Source organism: Phocoena sinus, chromosome 7, assembly GCF_008692025.1.
Source record: "Phocoena sinus isolate mPhoSin1 chromosome 7, mPhoSin1.pri, whole genome shotgun sequence".
Lineage (NCBI taxonomy): Eukaryota > Metazoa > Chordata > Mammalia > Artiodactyla > Phocoenidae > Phocoena > Phocoena sinus.
In genome coordinates this window covers 109,760,658-109,781,349 of record NC_045769.1, presented here as the reverse complement: position 1 = coordinate 109,781,349, position 20,692 = coordinate 109,760,658, and the positions used below count along the sequence as shown (strand labels likewise).

General features: G+C 54.5%; 1 protein-coding gene across 2 annotated transcripts in view; it reads right to left on the bottom strand.

Moving 5' to 3' along the window:
- The window catches only part of MYO7B (myosin VIIB), a 98,838-nt gene that overhangs the window by 12,062 nt on the left and 66,084 nt on the right, over window positions 1–20,692 (bottom strand). For both annotated transcript variants that reach the window (XM_032636484.1, XM_032636485.1), the window contains exons 20-31: window positions 19,492–19,576; window positions 17,664–17,882; window positions 16,660–16,830; window positions 15,584–15,793; window positions 15,282–15,449; window positions 11,982–12,059; window positions 11,706–11,833; window positions 7,532–7,658; window positions 5,352–5,471; window positions 4,111–4,284; window positions 3,290–3,517; window positions 1,822–1,989 (exon numbers count right to left, since the gene is read on the bottom strand). In XM_032636484.1, the coding sequence (XP_032492375.1) occupies window positions 1,822–1,989; window positions 3,290–3,517; window positions 4,111–4,284; window positions 5,352–5,471; window positions 7,532–7,658; window positions 11,706–11,833; window positions 11,982–12,059; window positions 15,282–15,449; window positions 15,584–15,793; window positions 16,660–16,830; window positions 17,664–17,882; window positions 19,492–19,576 (1,876 nt within the window). The remainder of the gene's footprint in view (window positions 1–1,821; window positions 1,990–3,289; window positions 3,518–4,110; window positions 4,285–5,351; window positions 5,472–7,531; window positions 7,659–11,705; window positions 11,834–11,981; window positions 12,060–15,281; window positions 15,450–15,583; window positions 15,794–16,659; window positions 16,831–17,663; window positions 17,883–19,491; window positions 19,577–20,692) is intronic.

Genomic DNA, 20,692 nt, shown 5'->3' with positions numbered 1-20,692 from the left:
CCGCTCGCCGTAACTACAGAAAGCCCATGTGCAGCAGTGAAGACCCAACACAGCCCCCCCCCCAAAAAAAGGCGTGTTTCTCTCACTCCAATCATATGCATGTCTCCATTGTATACATGTGAATAAGGCAGTCTAGAAGGACACACGTCACAAGCTTAAGAGGGATGAGCTCTTTGATGTGACATTATTGGTGATTTCCCTGTTGTTTTTGTATTTGTCTGTATTTTCTGGTTTATTTGGTAATGCCCAGGTTTTAAGTGTGTAATGGAAAAAAATCAGTGAAACTATGTCCACTTTGGAAAAAGTGTGGTGTGAATTTCCTAATTCTTTACTCTCACCCCAACTCCCCCTGCCCAAATTACGAAGCCACTTCTCACTCATGTTCATCTGGGGTTGTGTGCATCTCTTGTTCCCCTCCGTCTCGTACTAGCCCTAAAACGTCCATGGTCTCTCCCCTGTAAACACATCCACTCAGGCTGGGAAACAACAGGAACAACCAACAGGGTTTGCTTCCCCAAATTCCCGTTCAAGGATTGTCCCCAAGGGATGCTAGCCACTGCCTTGTGGAACAGAACATATGTGGTCAAGCTTGTGTGGGGAACATTGGGTAAGACAATCAGGCTTCTGTCCTGCAGGACTTCTTAGAGCCTTTCCTAAGGGCTGTGCGCTGTGACACCCGAAGAGCAGGAAAGAGCAAGCTGCATCCCCTGCCGCAGGCGTACAGGACCCTTGTCTACGGACCCACTTTGAGCACCTCCTCCTGTGTTGCCAGAATGGAAAGTGTGTTTCTTGGTCATCCTCCCTGCCCTTCTCCGCACTTGGATGGCCCCTGCTGCCACTCCCCCGGGGCTTATCCCCCTGCCACTGGGCTCTCAACCCCTTACAAACAAGCGCCATGCTGCCTTCGTATTTCCCACTGCCTGTCGTGTTCTTTCTTGGCCCCCAGTGCAAGTTAATGCAAGGGAGGCATTAAACAAAGGCTTGCATCCTCAGTAACCCCCTGTGCACAGCTCTCCTGCAGCAGCTGCACCAGCCAGCCAGGTCCTCAGAGATGCCTTTGCACCCTCAGGCCACGCTGCAGAGCAAAGCACCCTATGAGGAAGGAGGCTCTGACAGAGGGCCGGGTTTGGGACAGCCCTGTGGGGAGGGGAAGACAGACAGGGGGACTGAATCAGACAGCCTGTCTTTGTCCCTTCTTGGGGTGGAAGTTTAGGAGCAGCAGAAACCTCCGCTGGTGCGGGTGATCCCGAGAACATGAGTGGGTGTTGGGAGGTGCAGGTAGAGTCTTGGGGACGAGGCTGTGAGCCTCCGGGACCTGCCTTCACTTGGTGCGGGCTGACCAAGCAGGGGTAGAAGGGGGGCAGCCCTCCCTGCTGTCCAGAGCCAGCCCCGGGCACACAGGGCCCAGCAAGGGGACACCGTAAGGCTTGGGGCCAGGATGGGGCCTCACAGGGTGGGACTGGTGCCGAGGCAAGGGCGCGCTCGCGGTCAGCAGCTGGGGATGCCCTCCCGCGCCGGAAGGCCAGGGCCCAGCCCGACACTGCAGTGGAGACCAGTGCAGGGCTGAGCTGCCCTGACCTATGGCAGGATGCCGCCGTGGAAGGAGGAGGGAAGACGGAACGGGCCTGTCAGAGGGAGTGGACCTGAGCGAGACTCTTTAAACCTGAAGAGACAGGGCTCTGCTGAGTGGCAAGTTAGTCTCCCAACCCCCCATGAGTGGGGACTCGTCATGGGGTCTCCATCCGCTCTACACACCCTAGGGCCCCCAGGGCCCCCGTAAAGAGCTGCACAGCCCGAGTGCACAGGCTCTGGGGAGCTGACCTCGGCGAGGGCGGCGGTGACCAGGCTGGCCCACTTCTCTGGGGGCTTGGTCCTGTACAGCTTCGGGGGGACACAGCTGGGCAGCAGCTCCTGGACGGCCTGGCTCCTCACCGAGGCGCCGAGCTGCACGGCACAGCACTGGGCCAGCAGGTGCACCAGCTCTTTCTCCTGCACAGCCCGGGGGACACACAGCGGGGCGGGGGGGGGGGGCGGCGTTGAGAGCCCACCCTCCCCCAGGACGCTCTCGCCCCGGCCCAGCAGAGGTGACCAGCCACCTCTGCTAGGCAGGACCTGCCCCTCCCCCAACACGGCAGAACCTCCACGGGCCCCGACTGGGCCCCGACGCGGGCTGGGCTCCGGCTGGCAGGCAGGGACCTCCCAGCAGCCTTGGCCTGAGCCCTGCGGGGCCTCTGCCTGAGGACAAGGGGGGATCCCCGTGCCCCTCTCTCAGCCCTCCGGAGCCAGAGAATGTGTGGGAGGGAGCTCTGAGGCCTGGGTGGAGCCCCAAACACAGCTGTCTGAGTGGGGTGAGTGTGGGCGAGGCCTTCACCCTGTCTCCCCCAGTCCTCACTGAGCAAAGGGGACCAGTGGCCACCCCTGTATGGCCTCTGCAGGGCTCATGTGGGTGGAAGCCTGTGTAAGGCCCCAGCATGCACAGCACAGAGCAGGGTTCCTGCTCCAAGCAGCCCAGTGCTTCCCGGGAGACCAAAACCTTGCCCGGCCACCCAGCTGCCTGCCCTCTGGGTCCCCTTTTCCCCTCACCCCTGCCTCTCCCTGCCCACTGCCCCATTCCAGGCAGGCCTCCAGGGCTGCCATGGCTGCCTCCGACCCCCCAGGGCAGCATCCTCCGATTCGGGCCCAGGAGGTCTGCACCCACTGAACAGGTGCAGCGCTGCCCTAGGACTTCAGGTGCACAAGCTCCCTTCCCTCGAGTCTCACAAACATCCAGAAAGCTCAGGTGACTCTGCACTTTCCAGATGAGGGCCAGAGGCTCAGAGAGGTGACCTAAAGTTCCAAGGTCACACTGCCAGGAAGAGGCACAGGTGGGACCTGAACTCAAGTGCTGGGGCTCCAAGGCCGTGTTCTTGACCCCCAGGCCCTGCTGCCCCATAAGCAGCTGCCGTGGTGAGGCCAGGTGGGCTTGGGGCTGATGGGAGGGCTTCCCCACCGGCTGCAGGTGCCCCAAACCCCAGCGGCTTGAGCAAACCTATGGCTGAGGGACGAGATGGAGGCGGCCAGGCAGGGACAGCTGCGCCCAGAGGGGCCCAGGGACCTGCACTGGCGGACGCACCCCCGGGCCCGCTCCTCTCCCCTGGCCGCCTGCCCTCCAGCTCCCCACGGCCATCCCTGGTGGCCGCAGCCCAGCTGCCCTTGCTCTGTCCCCGCCGCCCCTGCGCTGGAACAGGGCGCTTCCTCGGGCTGTCTGATGGGTGGGTCTTCAGGGCCCTGACGGCCGTGGTCCCCTCACCTTCTCGAAGCTGTACTCGCCGGAGCGAACTCCGTGGAGGACTTGGTGGTAAATGAGGCGGGTGCTGACTGGGTCCTCCCGGGAGTCATGCCACGGGGTGAAGAACTCCTTCCGGAAGTAGAGGCGCCAGGGTGCCTTGCGCTCGCTCTCGCCCCTCTCCCGGGCCAGCTGCTCACACTGGGCCACGGCATCCATCACGTGGTCGCGCCCGCTGCCCAGGGACCAGAACTGAGGCCAGAATCGGGGCGGCAGGGGTGAGTGACTGCTGCACGTCAGGCTGCCCCACCTGCCCTTGGCACACGGAGGACAAGAGCCCGCTGGACGCCCGAGGGACTCCTCCCCATGTGGCATGGACTGTCAATCACCCCCCCAACACTGTCCCGCCTGCCCGCCCCGCCCACAGGCGGCACATGCCCACGTGACGGGGTCGGAACACTCTGATTGGTTGGTTGGCATGAGCACGTCTCGGTCTGAGGCTCTGGGCATGGGCATCAGGGCATCTGGGGGGGCGACGACGTGGGGTTCAGGTGGGGCAGTGCTGGTGTGACCTCCGCACTGCTACATGGGAGTCTGAGCTCCCAGCGTGGGGGGCTTGGAGCAGGATGTGGGGGGGGACCTACCAGTGTGCCTGTGACACCGTCTGGGGCCGAGGTACAGCCACTGGGCTGAGCGCATGAGTGCTGGGGCAGGAGGGCAGGTTGCCTTGTTAGGAGGCATGTCTGTGAGCGGGAGTTTGTGTTCGTATCTGTGTTTGGCAGCCGGCAAGGCGAGCGGTGGCTAGGCTGATAGGCGGGTGGTGGATGGGACTCCCTGGCCAGTACCTTGTCATACACGGCAACCTGCAGGGAAAAGCCCACGTGGTCGCTGAGGCCCTGCTTGTGGGCGATGTGCAGGCAGACTTCCCGAGACGTCGAGGCTGAGTCCACCGAGACGGTCAGGCTCTCTCCAGTCGCCAAGGTCACATGGATCGGGACGTGCTTCTTGGACTTGACAGCCTGGGGACAGACGAAGACTCAGGTCCTCTACCCAGGAGGCTCCTGGACTCAGCTGCCGGCGCTGGCGCTCCCGGAACCCTGGGATGGGAGGCCAGTCCACCATCCCCTCTTCTCATCACGCTGCCCCTGCTGGCTCATCCCAGTGGGTTCCAGGGGGAGGAGCCTTCTGAAGCCCCACCCGGTTCAGCAGGGAGTTAACAGAAGTCCTGGCCAACGGGCATCTGCTACTGAACTGACAAACTGGGCCAGGGCTGCGCCCCTGGGATGCAGCCGGCAAGCGGGAGGCCCAGTTTTAACATGAGATCCCTGAACTTTGGCTGGGTGACTCAGAATCACAGAAAGTCAAGAAGCTCTCGGAAATGGCTGGGTCTCGTACTCTGGAACATTTTGGGTCCAAGGAAGCCACTGTTCCTCTGTGTACAGCAGGGCGTGAGCACCACCACACCGTTAAGGCAAGTTCACATGCAACTCCAAGCATCATGGGCAGAGCAGGTAGGTAAGGTGGAAGCGGGGAGGCCCTGTGGACTCGGGTGGCAGGGCGAGGATGGGAGGGAGTGTGGCGGGAGGTTACCCTGCTATAGGGCACCATGGGGCACAGACAGTGAGTGCCTTTCAGGAGCTGCAGGTATAGTGGGGGGCAGGGGTGTCCCCTCAACCCTGCCTGCTTCTGAAGGTCCTTTCCTGAGGATACTGCAGGAGCTCACAGGTGACACAAACAACATTGCCACCACGGCAGACAACCTTGGTTGGCCATATAAAATGCGTATGTCCTCGGGAGGGGTAACGCTTTAAGCAGCCACTCACACCCTGCAGCTAAGGAACTAAGGAACTAAGTAGACTTACTTTCCCCTTCAGCTGGTAGGGCCCTAAAGGAATGCCGATTTAGATTGGTGGCGAGGGTGCAATTCTGAAGGCTGGACCAGGCCTGGGGAGGGTCACGGGGACCACAGGCACAGAAGGCGGTGGATGGGCCCGGAGTGCACACTTCCAGCCGGCAGCCCCATGAGCTGTGCTGGAAGAGCCATGACGGCTGGCACCATCCCACATGGACCGTCTCTCGCCCCTACCTGCAGCTCCAGCCAGGAGGGCGGCTCCGTGCGCAGCCCGTTGGCACAGGTGCGTCTCAGGCGCTCAGCACAGAAGGGCCCGTAGCCGACTGGCCCTTGACCAATGAAGTTCAGCAGATACTGGTGGGTGAGGAAGGGAAGGGGACGAAGACACTTAGAACAGAGGACATTTTCTACTTACTGTCCAGATTCTAGAAACTGTGATACTAATTGTAACTATGGATGTTGGATGTGTTAACTAACCTTACTTGGCAATCATTCTGCAATACACACCTATGTAAAATCACTACACTGTACACCCTACACTTGAACAATGTTATATGTCAATTACATTTCAATAAAACTGGAAAAAAATTTTAAATGAAAATAAAAATGATAATAGTGTTGGCAAAGGTGCATTGACACGGGGCTCTCACACTGTGAGAAGAAATATCAATTAGACGGCATTTCTGAGGAGTCATTTGTCAATATGCTTTAAATAGTACATAGTTTAAAAATGTACATACTCTTCGACTTAATAATTCAAACCTACGATAAAGGGAGATATATAGGTTTTTTTGCTTTTCATTTTTAAAATTTATTTAGTCTTTTGGCTGCATTGGGTCTTCGTTGCTGTACGTGGGCTTTCTCTAGTTGTGGCGAGCAGGGGCTACACTTCGTTGCGATGCGTGGGCTTCTCATTGCGGTGGCTTCTCTTGTTGCAGAGCACGGGATCTAGGCATGCGGGCTTCAGCAGTTGCAGCACGTGGGCTCAGTAGTCATGGCACGCAGGCCCTAGTGTATGCAGGCTGCAGGAGTTGTGGCATGCAGGCTCAGTAGTTGTGGCACATGGGCTCTAGGGCGCGTGGGCTTCAGTAGTTGTGGTGCATGGGCTCAGTAGTTGTGGTTTGTTGTTTGTAGAGTACAGGCTCAGTAGTTGTGGCGCAGGGGCTTAGCTGCTCCGCGGCATGTGGGATCTTCCCGGACCAGGGCTCGAAGCCATGTCCCCAGCATTGGCAGGCGGATTCTTAACCACTGTGCCACCAGGGAAGTCCCTATAGTTTTTAATCATAGTGGTGTTTATGGTGATGGGCAATTGGAAGATGGATCCTAAATGTCCATCAACGAGTGAAATACACGCTGGGACAGATGGCATTAGCACTGCCATTTGGGAACAGTTTATGACATGAGAAGACACATAAGATAAGTGTTTAAAATGTTTAAAAAGGAGAGCCGATGTTCAAAATATGTTTGATAAGATGCTGAAACAAGGCACTGAAAACTTTTTTGTCTCTCAGAGAGATTCTTTGAGGAGATGCAGCCTGGAAGGGTTTACTGGTGTCAAGGGTGGCCCAGGGCCTAGGGCAGATGGCTAGGGTGACCACACTTCCTGCTGTCCCTGACAGGACAAGAGGTAGTGATATTGTTTTCTATGTGATTCCAAGTATGACCCTATCACACCACAAAAGGCCAGGAATTGTAATGGAAGTTACCTCTGGGTGTGGGGATGACTTTTATTTTCTTTCTAGATTTTCTTCATATCCTACATATTACTTTTTTTTTTTTTTTTTTTGCAGTACGCGGGCCTCTCACTGTTGTGGCCTCTGCCATTGCGGAGCACAGGCTCTGGACGCGCAGGCTCAGCGGCCATGGCTCACGGGCCCAGCCGCTCCGCGGCATGTGGGATCTTCCCAGACCGGGGCACGAACCGTGTCCCCTGCATCAGCAGGTGGACTCTCAACCACAGCACCACCAGGGAAGCCCCCTACATATTACTTTTATCATCAGAACCAAAAGGTATATTAGAGTAGCAAAGGCTGGGGCCTCCAACACTTGAAAGCACCTCCCTCGTTAGTTCTAAGGCCTAGAGAGAGATGCTGCAGCCAATCTCTGGTTGGTGCTCACTCCTCAGACCCCTTTGCCTTTTCAGTGCCCACTGCACCCATTGATTGTCTCATTGTCTCCTGGTGCCTGAGCCCAGGTAAGATGACTCTGCAGATCCTGAGTAGAGGTTGGAAGGAGCATCCTTTTATGCAGACGGGAAACTGAGGCTCAAAGAAGCCCAGGCCCTGATACCCATCCTGGCCTGCAGTAGCAGGAGAACTGGGCCATGCATGCGTTAGGATGTCTGGACCTGCTCCAGGGCCCCGGGCCCACCCGTGCTGCCCCCGCCTTCAGCCCCTGCCCCCAGCCCTTCCCACCTTCATGAACCTTTTGGATGGCAGGAAGCAGCCCAGGCACAGGGCAAGCAGGATCCAGCCCCGGGCCAGGCTGCTTGTTTTGTAGTTCTCCGAGAGCTGCTTGCAGATCTGGCAGTAAATCTCGTCCCTAAAAGACACGGAGTGCTGGGAGGCCAGGCAGGGGGCTAGCTCTGGGGGAGAAGAGGAGAACGGGGCACAGGGGCACACAGCTCCTTCTGCACCCCTAGGGGCAGACATGTTTGCAGGGGGACCTCCAGCCTCCTCGCCTCCAATTGCTTTTGCTGCACACCCTCACCTCCTCACATCCAGGCCCACCGTGGACCCTGTCATCTCCCAGGACTGCTCCCTCCAATGTCTCCCCAGTGGGCTCTGTAGCCCCACTCCTTTCTTTTTTTCCCTTAATATTTATTTATTTATTTGGCTGTGCTGCGTCTTAGTTGTGGCACACGTAATCTATTTCCTGAGCAGGGATCGAACTCGGGCCCCCTGCATTGGTAGCGTGGAGTCTTAACCACTGGACCGCCAGGGAAGTCCCTCTGCACCCCCGTTCCTGATAGCCCTTGTTTCCTGTCTTCCCAAGGCCTCAGCCCTCTGTCCTCCCAGTCAGTCATCTCGGCCCCTTGGGCCTTTGCTCCTGCCCTCACCCACTCTGCTCACAGCACCTTGACCCTCCAGCTGTGGGTCACAGCTACAGGGAGGGCCGAGGGGTCTCCAGCCAAAGCCCTGCTCCTAGCAGATCAGCCTAATCTGATCTGCTCCTTTCCCCAACCTCACAGTTATTTCAAACCTTTCCCTCTGCCTAGAGGTCCTCCCCCTTCCCCTGAATGCAGCACCCCCCACCCCGCCACTGCAGGGAGGAGAGTGGGGACTTCGAGGGAGAACCCCTCAACTCCTCACCTCCTGATCAGTTCCCATTCCCACAGGCTCATGAACCTCTCTTGGGGAAGGGGCTTTCCTCCACTCTTCCCTGCTGACTCAAGCCTCTATCAACTTATAAAAGTGTCACATTAGCCTCTCCAACCTCACACATCCAGAGACCAGCACCTTTCCCCTAATTACACAGCGGTATGCTCCTAAATGTTTAACAACCAACTCTTCTGGGGGAAAAAGCCCTGAAATTCATTGCATTTGCCAATTTCTGTGGTGTAAATATTCCCACCAGTGCTGATTTCAAGCTACCAATGTCACGTTGCTGACCACAGAGTTCAGAGGAGACGTGCACGGCCAGCTTTCCTGGGCCAGTATAGTCAGTCCCAGCAGACCTCCTCCTTCTGCAGCCTCTGCAGGCACTGCCATCAACCACTCTCCCAGACGGGAAATCTGGGGGCCACCCCAGACTCCACCCATCAGCCACCACATCCTACTATCTGTCTCCTGGAAAATTTCTCTGTCCGCTGCTCTCCACTTCTGCTCCCTGGGCTTCCTCATCAGCTCTGCAGCAGCCCTCTCCTGGCCTCCCACCCCCAGGCTCCATCCCTCCATGTCATTGCCAGGAAGATCTTTCTGGAAGTCATCTATGATCATGGTCTTCTCTTAAAGCTTTCCCCTGTGCTTTAAGGATTGAATTCAAACTCTGGGCCCCAGCTGGGACAAATCATCCGGAATTCCAGACCCTCAGGCTGTTTCAGAACTCTGTGACCCTGCTCACCCTCTCCCTCTGTCTAGCGAACACCCCTCCTCCTTCCCACCCCACCTGGCCCTACTCTTTTTCGGTGCCCCCACTGGATCACCACCTTAGCACAGGCAGTTATTGTGGGTCTCCGGGTCCTCCCATGCTCCCCAACTAAAGGATGGGCTCCTTGAGGACAGAGACACGTTGCCTTCTTCTCTACATCCCCAGCCCACAGGCCAGGGCCTGGCCCTGAGCAGGTACTTAATAAACATTTATCAAACGTGTGGCTGGATGTGAAGTGGGGCATTTGCTTTGTCTTGGAATTTGGCTAAGACTCCAAAGCCAAGGATAAACAGATGATAATACTCAATATTCTAAAGAGATACACTCTTGTAGGATTTACTAAAAGATGGCAGAACCAGTCCAGCCAGCACGCCATCTCCAGCCTGCATAAAGGAAGGTGAGAAATTTGAAAGGTGATTCCTGGAAGCGACTTCATGGGAGTAGAGAGATCTCTGGCTCATCTTCACTACATCTAAGTGAGGGGGAGTGAGGGGGGACCCAGGAGAACTGCTAATGGAGTGGGGACTGTCTGCTAGAGACGGACCCACCTCACTCCCCATCTGAGGCATGATGAGCCCCAGCAGCCCACTGGACCACCCCAGGGTACTGGAATGGGGCATGATGACAGAGCTCTTGAGAGTGCTTCGTTTGTGTCCCCTGGAGATACAAGTTGGGGGTCTCCATGAACAAGAGACTAGTGTCTGCTTCCTGCTAGAGAAGTCTAAGCCACCCTTGATGGGCAAGATGGGAAAGAACAGTCAAGAGCTGAGAACTGCACTGGTACAGTTTGGTGGGGCAAGCGTGGATGGGTGTCGGTTGACCAAGAGGAGGCCATGGAAGGAGCTGGGCGTCAGGCATCTTGCTGGGATCCACGCAAGCAGGCCAACCATCATTCCGGAGGGTCCCAGTGGTTAAGAGGCTGTGGTATGTTCCATTAGGGGCTAGAGATGACAGAGAACCTCAAGGGATCCCTGAGACAGTGTTGGCCCCAGCTGGGGTCAGGACTGTGCGGAAGTGCCTATAGGGTATCTGAAGAACCCACAATCATCTTATATGGGTCTGCCATGTTGGAGGGTGTGGTGGCCAGTGAGGACTAACCGTGAGAGAATTACCAGTAGAACCAACTAAGTTGGAAGAGTTGCCATGTTAGTGTCATGCAGGCAGCTAAAACGCTAGTCTTACTGGCTTGAAGAACCAGAAGACAGAGTTTGGGTACCCACAGCAGTTGAAAGTGAAAAGAGAAATCCTGTAATGAAGACAGCCAAAGAAGAGGAGTCCTACATTTTGCATATAAAATCTTCCTGAATCTCTGGTTCACCCTTGATCTACACGTGTGTGGGGAAGACTCCAGGTAGTCCAGCAAAGGCTAAAATAACTGAACAGGGTTTCCAGGAGCTGCTCACCAAAGGGAGGCAGAGTTTGAATCCACCCAAGTTAATTGTCTGCCAAAATGAAAAGTCAACACTCTCCGAAGGAATACAACAGATTCCAGAGTCTCTAAACATATCATCCCCAAATGTCTAGGATACAACCCCAAAGTACTAGATTTCTGAGAAAATAACAGTCAGGTACTGGACGTATGAGGAAACAGGAAAACATGACCATTCTCAAGAGAAAAGGCAATCAGTGGAAACTGGCCCCAAGATGAACCAGATATTGGATTAATCAGAAAAGGTTTAAAAACTACCATAACTGTGCTCAAAGATGTAAAGGACACTATGCTCATAGTGAATGAACAAACAGGATATCTTGGCAGAGAAACAGAAACTATAAAAAAGAACCAACTGCAAACTCTAGAATTGAAAAATATGATATATGAAATTTAAAAAAAATGTTGGATGGGTATAATAGCAGACTGGGGAAGACCAAAGAAAAATCAGTGAATGTGAAGATAGATTAATAGAAACTATCCAATCTAAAGAACAGAGGAAAAAAAAAAAGAAAGCAGGGATGAACAGACCCTCAGGGATGTGAGGGATAATATAAAAGTCTTCCATAGGTTTAATTAGAGTTCAAAGGAAAAGAGAGAGAGAATGAAGTAGAAAAAAACATTTGAAGAAATAATGCCCCCAATTCCCCCAATTTGGTTAAAAATAATAACTTAAAATATGTGAACCCTTGAGATACAGTAGTCTGTCCCTGAAAGCAGTATACATGGTTCTTTAAATTTCTATAAAAACACAATTCCTGTAAAGCATATTGTATATAAAGTAAAATATACATAACATAAATGAGGGACTTGCCCATTTAAACGGACTTGCATTAAAACTGGTTATCAAATGAATCACCAGCCCATGATGAATTTGTCTTCCTAAAACTGGGTTTCACCCAGGGGTTTTAACCCAGAGCAAATAGAGAACCCTTGATGATAACATCTGCTGTCCTGAGACCCAGCCTGCAGGCCCCAGGGTAGGGAGCAGGATAGGGCTGCAGCCATGGGCTGAGAGCCAATGAGGGGTCCCATGTTCTGAATGGGGTGCGACGGGGGTGGGGACTGACCTGAGGCTGGGCCGCAGGATGGCATAACCCACAATGAACTGCACCTTCTCCAGATTGGACATGGGTCGGTCTGAGATGGGTTCGTCAGGATCAAATGCCTCTTCCCCGATATTCAGCTGGCTGGCCACCTTGAAACCCAAAGGCGGCAGTCAGGACAGCTGAGATTCTTCCCATTTGCAAAGGAGGAAACCGGGTGAAAGCCTGGAATGCTGCCGCAGGCCAGCCAGCGGGCGGCAGAGCTGGGAACAGGCCCAGGTCCCCTGTCCCTGGGCTCACCTGGCCCGTGACCCTGGAGGACCGCTTCAGCTTCATGGAGGAGATGTCCTTGGTCCCGCTGTCCCTGCGGTTGGGCCTCTGTGGATGGAGACAGTTCTTGAGGGATGGTGAGCTGGGGTAGCACCTCCCAATCTGACCCAACAGTGCCTAGGGTGGGGCTAGTCTTCAGATCCCCCAGCCATTTCCCAGCCGATTGACAAAGCGCCAAGCAGCCCCTCATCTTGACTGAGCTGTGCAACACTGACAGGTGTGCATTGCCATCCTCACAGCTGAGTGAGGAAACAGAGGCGAGGGAAAGTGAAAAACTGGACAAAAGCTGCTCGGCCAGTCACCTGCCCTCTGGGAGGGCTCAGGACTGTCCTGATTCCAAAGCTTGGACCTCTCGCCAGCCAGGCGGGCTGGGTCTGAGCCCAGGTGCCCAGGACAGCCCCAGGCTATGGTCATTCTCTGTGACAGTTCGGTGGATGAATTGGAATACACTCCACCCACTGCAAGGTAGGGGCTTTCCCAGAGATCAGAAGATTCTAAGCTGTGGGGCCTGGTCTGGGTGGGGAGGGGTCTGCCCCCAGCCATCGTGATCTGCTGGTCTCCTTAGGCAGGGGTCACACCCTGTCCTGATGGTGTCATGAGAAGTTGCTGCCAAAATTAGAGCTCAATGTGGGACTGGGTTCAGGGCTGGGTACCAGCTTCTGGCTGGGCTAAAACTGGTTTGCCACACAGGGGACAAACATAAAACATGGTAGGCTGGCGGGCGAGGGTGGGCAAGGCTCACTCAGCCCACTGCTCCTCCTCGGGGGGCACATGGTGGGTGCTTAATAAGTGTGCAGGAAGGAACATTTGAGATCTGACCTCTGGGAAGCCAGTCCTCCCTGTGTTCACCTTCCAGATGTGCCAGTGGCTGGACCACCTCCCAGCATCCCCTCCCTGAGAAGTGGCCAGCCTCCAAGGTGGCCCCCAGTGGCCCTTGCCTCCTGACATTCTCACCCACCATGGCATGTAGGCATTGAAGCTTCCTTCCTGCTGTCTCTCTGAGGTCACTCATTGTGGAGGAAGCATATGTGAGAACACTCGGGCAGCACCATGGAGAGGCCCAGGTGGCCAGAGCTGAGGTGTCCTGCCAGCAGTTATGTGAGGGAGCCATTTGGAAGCAGATCCCATAGCCCCAGTCGAGCTTGGAGATGACAGCTTGACTGCAACCTCACCAGAGACCTTGATCCCGAACTAACCAGCTAAGCTGCTCCTGACCCTCAAAAACTGTCTGAGATAACGAATGTGGGCTGTTTCAAGCTGTCAAATTTAGGGGGTAATTTGTTACACAGCAATGAATGACTATTACACTCTGCAGAGCCCACATCTCTAGAGGTCAGGGAGTCAGGGCTTGAGTTTGGGCAACTTCCATGTAATCCCTGGACCAGATCTGGCCACGTGATGCCAGGCTGCAGACTCCCTTAGATGTCTATGCAGTTGGTCTGCACACAGGACCTCACAGCTATCTGAGCTGAGGTATGGGGCACTGTGATATTGTGATTTCTAATAGGAAATATATATTTGGTCTTTGTCCCCATTACTGGCACAGAGCTCCTAAAACCCTTGGAATTTCCTATGATAAAGGTGTCTTTTTATGTTAATGAGGTGACTTTTGGAAAGCACCTAAGGGTGGGTCTGGTTGCCAGGGGACAAGGGGAGGGGGGAGGGGCGGGACATTGAGTTCAGCTGGCTCAGTGGCCAATGATTTCATCAATCGTATCTATGTAATGAGGCCTGCGTAAAACCCCAAAAGAATAGGGTCCAGAGAGCTTCCAGGTTGGTGACCACTTGGAGATTTAGCGAGAGTGGTGCCTGGAGAGGACATGGAAGCTTCTTCTTCTTTTTTCCTATTTTTTTTTTTTTTTTTTTTTTTTTTTTTTTTTTTTTTTATGCGTTACGCGGGCCTCTCACTGCTGTGGCCTCTCCCGTCGCGGAGGACAGGCTCCGGACGCGCAGGCCCAGCGGCCACGGCTCATGGGCCCAGCCGCTCCGCGGCATGTGGGATCCTCCCAGACCGGGGCACGAACCCGCGTCCCCTGCATCGGCAGGCGGACTCTCAACCACTGCGCCACCAGGGAAGCCCTTTTCCTATTATTTATTATTTATTGTTTGGCTGCACCGTGTGGCTTGTGGGATCTTAGTTTCCCGACCAGCGATTAAACCCAGGCCCTCGGCAGTGAAAGTATGGAGTCCTAACCACTGGACCACCTGGGAATTCCCCATAGAAGCGTCTTAGTCTTTCCCCACACCATGCCCTATGCATCTCTCCCATCTGGCTGTTCTGAGTTGTATCCTTTTATAATAAACCAGTAATGTAGTAAGTAAAATGTTGCTCCGAATTCTCTGAGCCACTCTCCCAAATTAAACCCAAGAAGGGTGTCGTGGGAACCCTCTGATTACAGACAGTGGGTCAGCAAATGAGGAACAATCCGGACTTGTGCTGAAGCAGGGGTCATCTTGAAGGATGGAGCCCTTCATCTGTGGAATCAGACGTTACCTCCAGACAGATAGTGTCAGAATTGAGTTGAATTGTAGGACACCCAGCTGGTACTGAGAAGTCTTGGTGTGGGGAAAAATCCCCATACATTGGAATTGGTGTCAGAATCATAGGCAATCGTGGGACTCCTAATGCTGGTGGGCCCGAGTGCTATCACTGCTGTGTCATTCCTTTGGACTATTTTGGTTAATTCCACTAAGATGACATCATGAAACCAGGGCTTTAGGAAGGACTTCTGACCAAAAATGGATGTGAATTAACCTTCCATCAGAGGACAGGGCAGAACATGGGTAAAGAATTTGGTCTCTGAGTTCAGCAGAATGGATTCAAAGCCCAGCTGTGTCACACGTATTCACTGTGATCTGGGGACAAGTCACTTCACTTCTCAGTTCCTCTAGCTACACTAAACTTAATAATCCCTACCTTGTAGGGATGGCTCATCTGGAAATTAACTGCAGACAGGCAACTGGCACATAGCACGTCACCAGTCAGTAATAACATCTGTTGTTAGTATTACTGTCCAATGTTCAGGTCAAACCCGGTGTTCAGAGCCTGGGAGATCCTCTCCTCTGATGACTGTGTTAATTCACAAAGTCCTGGGTGTAATGCCTGACTCATGAGTTCCTGAGTGCCATCCAAGACTGAAAAGCCTCGGGGGCCCCTGGGTCCAGCAGGTGATGCTCACTCCACACCTTGCCTCCCGCTTCCAGTCCAGCTTCCGGGGCCTGGGGACCCCGGAAGGGCGTATGCCCTTTGTGCCCCCGCCCACTGCGCACCTGTGCAGATCCGCCGTGTGCTGGAGGCTGGGCACCGCTCTCCCTGCCCGGGGCGTCATGGATCTGCCGCATCACCGAGTCACCACGCAGGGTGTTCCTGGCAAAGAGCACTGGCTCCGGGATGTCACCCATGAACCTCTGGATGATGTTCCACACAGCCAGGGCGGCCTGGGGAGACGGGGACAGAGTGCCTGGCTGGAAGCCAGCTCCACGCAGCGGGGAGCCCACAGCACCCCGTCCGTGCCTGGTTCCCGCTGAACCAGGGGGAGGCCTGAGCCACTAGAAACCAGAGAACCAGGTACCGAGCAGTCGGCATCCTCCTCGTGGTAAAGCAGAGGGTATCGGAGGGGCCGCCGGATGTGTGTGTGGCTGGCTGATTTCTGAAAGTAGGTCACGGCGAACTTGGGGAAGGTGTACTCGGCCAGGCCGTCTGCGTCCTCCTCGGGCTCCTCCATGATGGGGACCGTGTCCAGGTCAACCTCGGGTAGCTTCTGGGTCCTCTCTTCCAGATCCTGGGTGCCAGTGAGAGGGAGGGACAAGGGTCTGCTGTCCTTTAAGATGTGACCTGGCAGCGTGTGCATCTTTGGGGGCCGGGGAGCCCCAAGAAGGGTCTGTCTGGTTATTGACGGGGTGCAGAATTATCCACTGCCCCTTGTGTTGGGGACCTCCCCGACCCTCACCCTCGGTGGGCCCCTGCTGGGCTGCCAGGTGCTGGGCGGGCCTCGGTGTGAAAGCCCCAGGTACCTGGCACCCTCTGCCTGCAGACCTGGGCTCTCCAGACACTCCCCACTCCCTACCCGCTTCCTGCTTGCTTCTGTCAAATGCTCCTCCAGTGGAGGGGGGCCGGGCTGCCCGCACTGCACAGATGATTTATGTGTGTGTGGGGGAGCCTGGGCAGGGGAGGGGGAGGCATGAGCACCTTGGGGGGCGCCTAGGTCACTGGCCCAGAGCAGGATGCGGTGCGAGTCAGCGGGACAGCCCCGGAGCTGCCCCCAAATCAGATACGCCCTCCTCCTGCCGTGCGTTTTCTACCTCGGGTCCCCAGGTCACAGACTGCAGAGCAGCAGCCGCCGAGGTGCTCTGTGACAGGGGCCAAACGCACGCGGGAAACGCTGCCCGATTGAAAGCCCAATGACATTCGCGCAGTAAAGGCTCTAGGAAGCCTTGCAGGTAAGAAACCTGCTCAATTTGAAAGGGTTTGACCACAGAGACCCTCGCTCCTGTTTTCCCTGCATCTTCACCCAGGACCGCAGAACTCACTTCAACACCTACCTACTCCTTCGGCTCCCCGAGCTGAGTCTTGGCTTTTCAGTAAAGCCTAGAGGTTGGCCCCTAGACAGAGCCCCTCTCGCTGCTGTGCCGGCAGGGCCTATCTTACCTCGACGTGCGGTGTGGCCTGGCCTTCCTGCCCGCCCATCAGGGAAGGCAGGAAGCCGAACACCTGTTCCACCATCTCCGTGTCGGTGACAGTGTCGTAGATGGACTTACGCTTCCTGCTGGGGACAGCGCTTGGGCTTTTCTGCTCTGCAGCAGGGATGACCAGAGGCTCCTGCACAGACACCCCGGGGGGCCACGGTTACCACAGGCCCAGCTGGGGCAAGCCCCTCCCGGGAGCCAAATAAACCTCCTCCCGCCATATTTGTCCAAATCAATACATTTCCCTCTAAAATCCTAGGTTTTAAAAGCGACAGGGACTGGAGATCAACCAGCCTGGGCTTCTCCTTTCCCAGTGGATAATTAGAGGTCCAGAGAGGGGAGATGCTTGCTTGTCCTCACAGCGTACCACGCCAAAGCCCGAAGACCCCCAGAACCTAGCTGGAAAACCCACTCAGGCCCACCTGGTCCCTTCACAAAGAGTACCAAGGCTCCCCTGGGAGGGGGCCCTGGGCCTGCCCTGGTCTGTGGCCTGTCCGGGGCCATGTGGGTGCAGGAACACACTGCTGACGTGTCTGGGGCTCTGCACTGTTTCTTGCTCTGGCCACTGTACTAGCACTGTGCCCCGTGGACCCATTTTCATCTACGGAGCAGGGGAAGACTTTACCCTAGGCCCTCTTTCCTTATCACCACTGCCAAATGAGCAAGTTCTGAGGAGTGAGGCTGAGTCTCAGATGCTCTCCGAATGGAGGAAATGGGATCACGCAAGGGTGAAATTTCAAAACGCAGGGATACGCGTCTCGGCGCTGCTCCCCTGTTCCCTGCCCTCCCGCCTCTCTTGCCTGGACTCTCTTGAAGGCTCCTCTTGGTATTTCTTGGTATTTTTGGACCTGGAGGGGGCAGAAGTGTCTGGCAAGAGCCCTATGTTGCTGCCCATTCCTTCCGCCTACCCTCCCTCACCTGGGCCCAGCCACCTCCCACCTGCCCAAGAGGGCAGTGACCACCTACATTGGCTTTCTGCCGCCGGAAGTTCCGCCGGACAGCTGCGCCCCTGGCGTATGCCTGGATGACCACCACTGCCCTCCTCTTGGCCTGGACCTGCTGGCGCACCAGGTAGCCCCTGCAGAGGGCTTGCAGCTGGACCATCCTCTGCCGCATGTCCTGGTACTGCTTTGCCAGCAGGTGGCTCCGGGCAATGGCCTGCAGACGCTCAAGACCCAGGAGGACCTGCGGAGGCAAGAAGGACGGGCACTCACAGAGAGGCCTGGGCCCAGCAGGGCACAGAGCAGAGAAAGGCCTTCCCGAGGGGACAGAGAGCAAGGGGCAAGGTGCCCTCACAAATTAGCTTTACAGTTACCTGCTTTATGGCATAAGCGCTAGTGCTAAAATTTTATGTGCCTGTGAGTACAAGCATATTAAGTGAGTTAGTTACACTTGTAAAGCAGTTAGAACAGAGCCTGGCATGAAACTAGTGCTAAAGAAGGCTCTTTAAATGGCGTCAATAATAAAGTAGTTTCCTGGTACTTCTACCAGTAACAGAGAACTGGTTTGGGTGTCACATGCGTGATACGACTCCAGAGGCCTTGCTTTTCACACCTGCAGCCAAGTCCAGCCAGCTTGTGTGGAGCTAGAGTACCTGTGTGGAGGCCTATGGCCGGCTCCATCAAGCTAATCCCTCAAGGATTTTGAAAATAAAGAGGAAATAATAAACTATGAGTACCTGCTTCTATGCTGCAAACACACCCTAGGCCACAGCAGTCCCTAAGCCTCTGGGATGGCTCCTGTTGGCTTCTGAAAGACCAACCTAACGGCTGCCAGGTGTGAGGGGTCACGCTTCATCTTACAGGTTTGGAAGTCACACAGACGCACATCCAAACTCCAGCTCTGCTGCTTACTGACTGCGTGCTCTTGGGGAAATGACTTAATTTCTCTATGCCTCGGTTCCTTGGCATACAGCGTTGGCTTAATAATAAATAAAATGGGGACTTCCCTGGTGGCGCAGTGGTTAAGAATCCGCCTGCCAATGCAGGGGACACGGGTTCGAGCCCTGGTCCAGGAAGATCCCACGTGCCGCGGAGCAGCTAAGCCCGTGCGCCACAACTACTGAGCCGGCGCTCTAGAGCCCGCGAGCCGCGGCTGGAGAAAGCCCGTGCGCAGCAATGAAGACCCAACACAGCCAAAAGTAAATAAATAAATGTATTAAAAAAAAACTACATATAAGAAATTTAGGGAAAAAAAATAATAAATGAAATGATGCACACAGAGCGACAGGCCCCAAGGAGCCTTTCCATCCATGTCAGCTGCCGATGTGCCCTTGTGAGCACGGAACGAGGACAGGTGTGGGTCAGTTTTGCTGACGTGACCACGGCATGTCCCGACCACAGTCGCAGCCATGACCAAGGCAAGCAGTCGAACAGGCCCCACAGGACACGGTTCAAGGTTGCTCTGGTTTGCTTGTTGCGCAGACACTCGTTAGCAGTGCCTGTGGTCAAGGAAAAAACTAGAAAAAAATGCTTGAAACAGAAAACAATCAATCCATTAACTTATTCTGTTGCCCGGAAATTGGGAAAAAAAGCCACCATCTAATTTCAGAAGAGGGCATCTCATTCTAGCCCTGGAGATGCCCCAAATTCTGCAGGAGAACGCTTTGAAACCCGCAAACTGTGTGACCTGACACCATGCTAAGAAGAGTGTGTGGGGTGCTGAGGTCCAGATCATGCCTGTGGCTGATGTGATGCTTCCTGCCCCAGCTCTCACAGTCATAAACAATCGTCAACATTTGTTTCTAATTGGACAGCTGCTCCCGCAGGTTCCGCCTCCCACGTGAGTCTCTTACCAGCTTGAAGTTCCTCCTGCTGTAGTAGCCTCTCCACCAGGCCTGGAGGGTCACAGCTGCCCGCCTCTGCCTTAGGAACTCCTTCCTAGAAGCGGAAATGCAAGTCAGTGGTAACAACCACAGACATTTTAAAGCCTTTGGGGGGAAAAACTGATTTTGAAAGAAGAGAGGGAATGAAATGTCGGGGGAAATGAATGCATACAATATTTCTTTTCCAGAAGCCTTTATAGGCTGAAAGACAGACAGGTTAGGAGCTTAAAATCTACTGCCAACAACTAAATCTGTGAATGAGGACAGTTCAGTTTTTATTTACTTATTTATTTATTTAAACTGATCTTTTTTCTTTTTCTTTTCTTTATTTTCTTTTGGCCATGCCACGCAGCTTGCGGGATCTTAGTTCCCCAACCAGGGATTGAATCTGTGCCCCCTGAAGTGGAAGCGAGGAGTCCTAACCACTGGACCTCCAGGGAATTCCCGAGGACAGTCCAGTTTTTAGAGCGAGGAGAATAAATTTCCTCATTTCCCCCAAAGATCTCTGAAGGGATAAAACCCATTTCCAACTTTTTATTCGTTGTCAGACTCTGCCCCCTCCTCTGGCCACTAGCCCAGGGGTTTACCAGAAATCAGGTCAGAAGTCTTAGGACCAGAGCTCCTCTCTGGGGGCAGGTCAAAGCAGAGGGCTGCCCCCAGACCCAGGCAGCCTGGCAAGCTCCAGCAGACTGCTCCCTCCACAAGGAGGAACGAGGGCTGAAAACTGGAGGAGGTAACCTGAAACCTCGCCTCTTGGGGGAGTCAGAGGTGCATACAGGATGTACCTTTTCTCCCACACTTAACTGAGTTTTCTTATCACTTCTAATAATTTTTCAGGGTATTTTCTTAGGTTTAGGACAGTAGATCTCAATCATATTAAAAATCACCTTCGGGGAGTTGGGGGAGGGGGAATTGGATGAAGGTGGTCAAAAGGTGCAAACTTCCAGTTGTAAGATTAAGTACTAGGGATGTAATGTACAACACGATGACTATAGTTAGCACTGCTCTATGGTATATATAAAAGCTATTAAAAGAGTAGACCCTAAGAAGGATTTCCATCACAAGGGAAAAAAAATTGTTTTCTTTTGTTTCTGCATCTGTATGAGATGGTGGTTGTTCACTAAACTTATTGTGGTAACCGTTTCATGATATGTATAAGTCAAATCGTTAT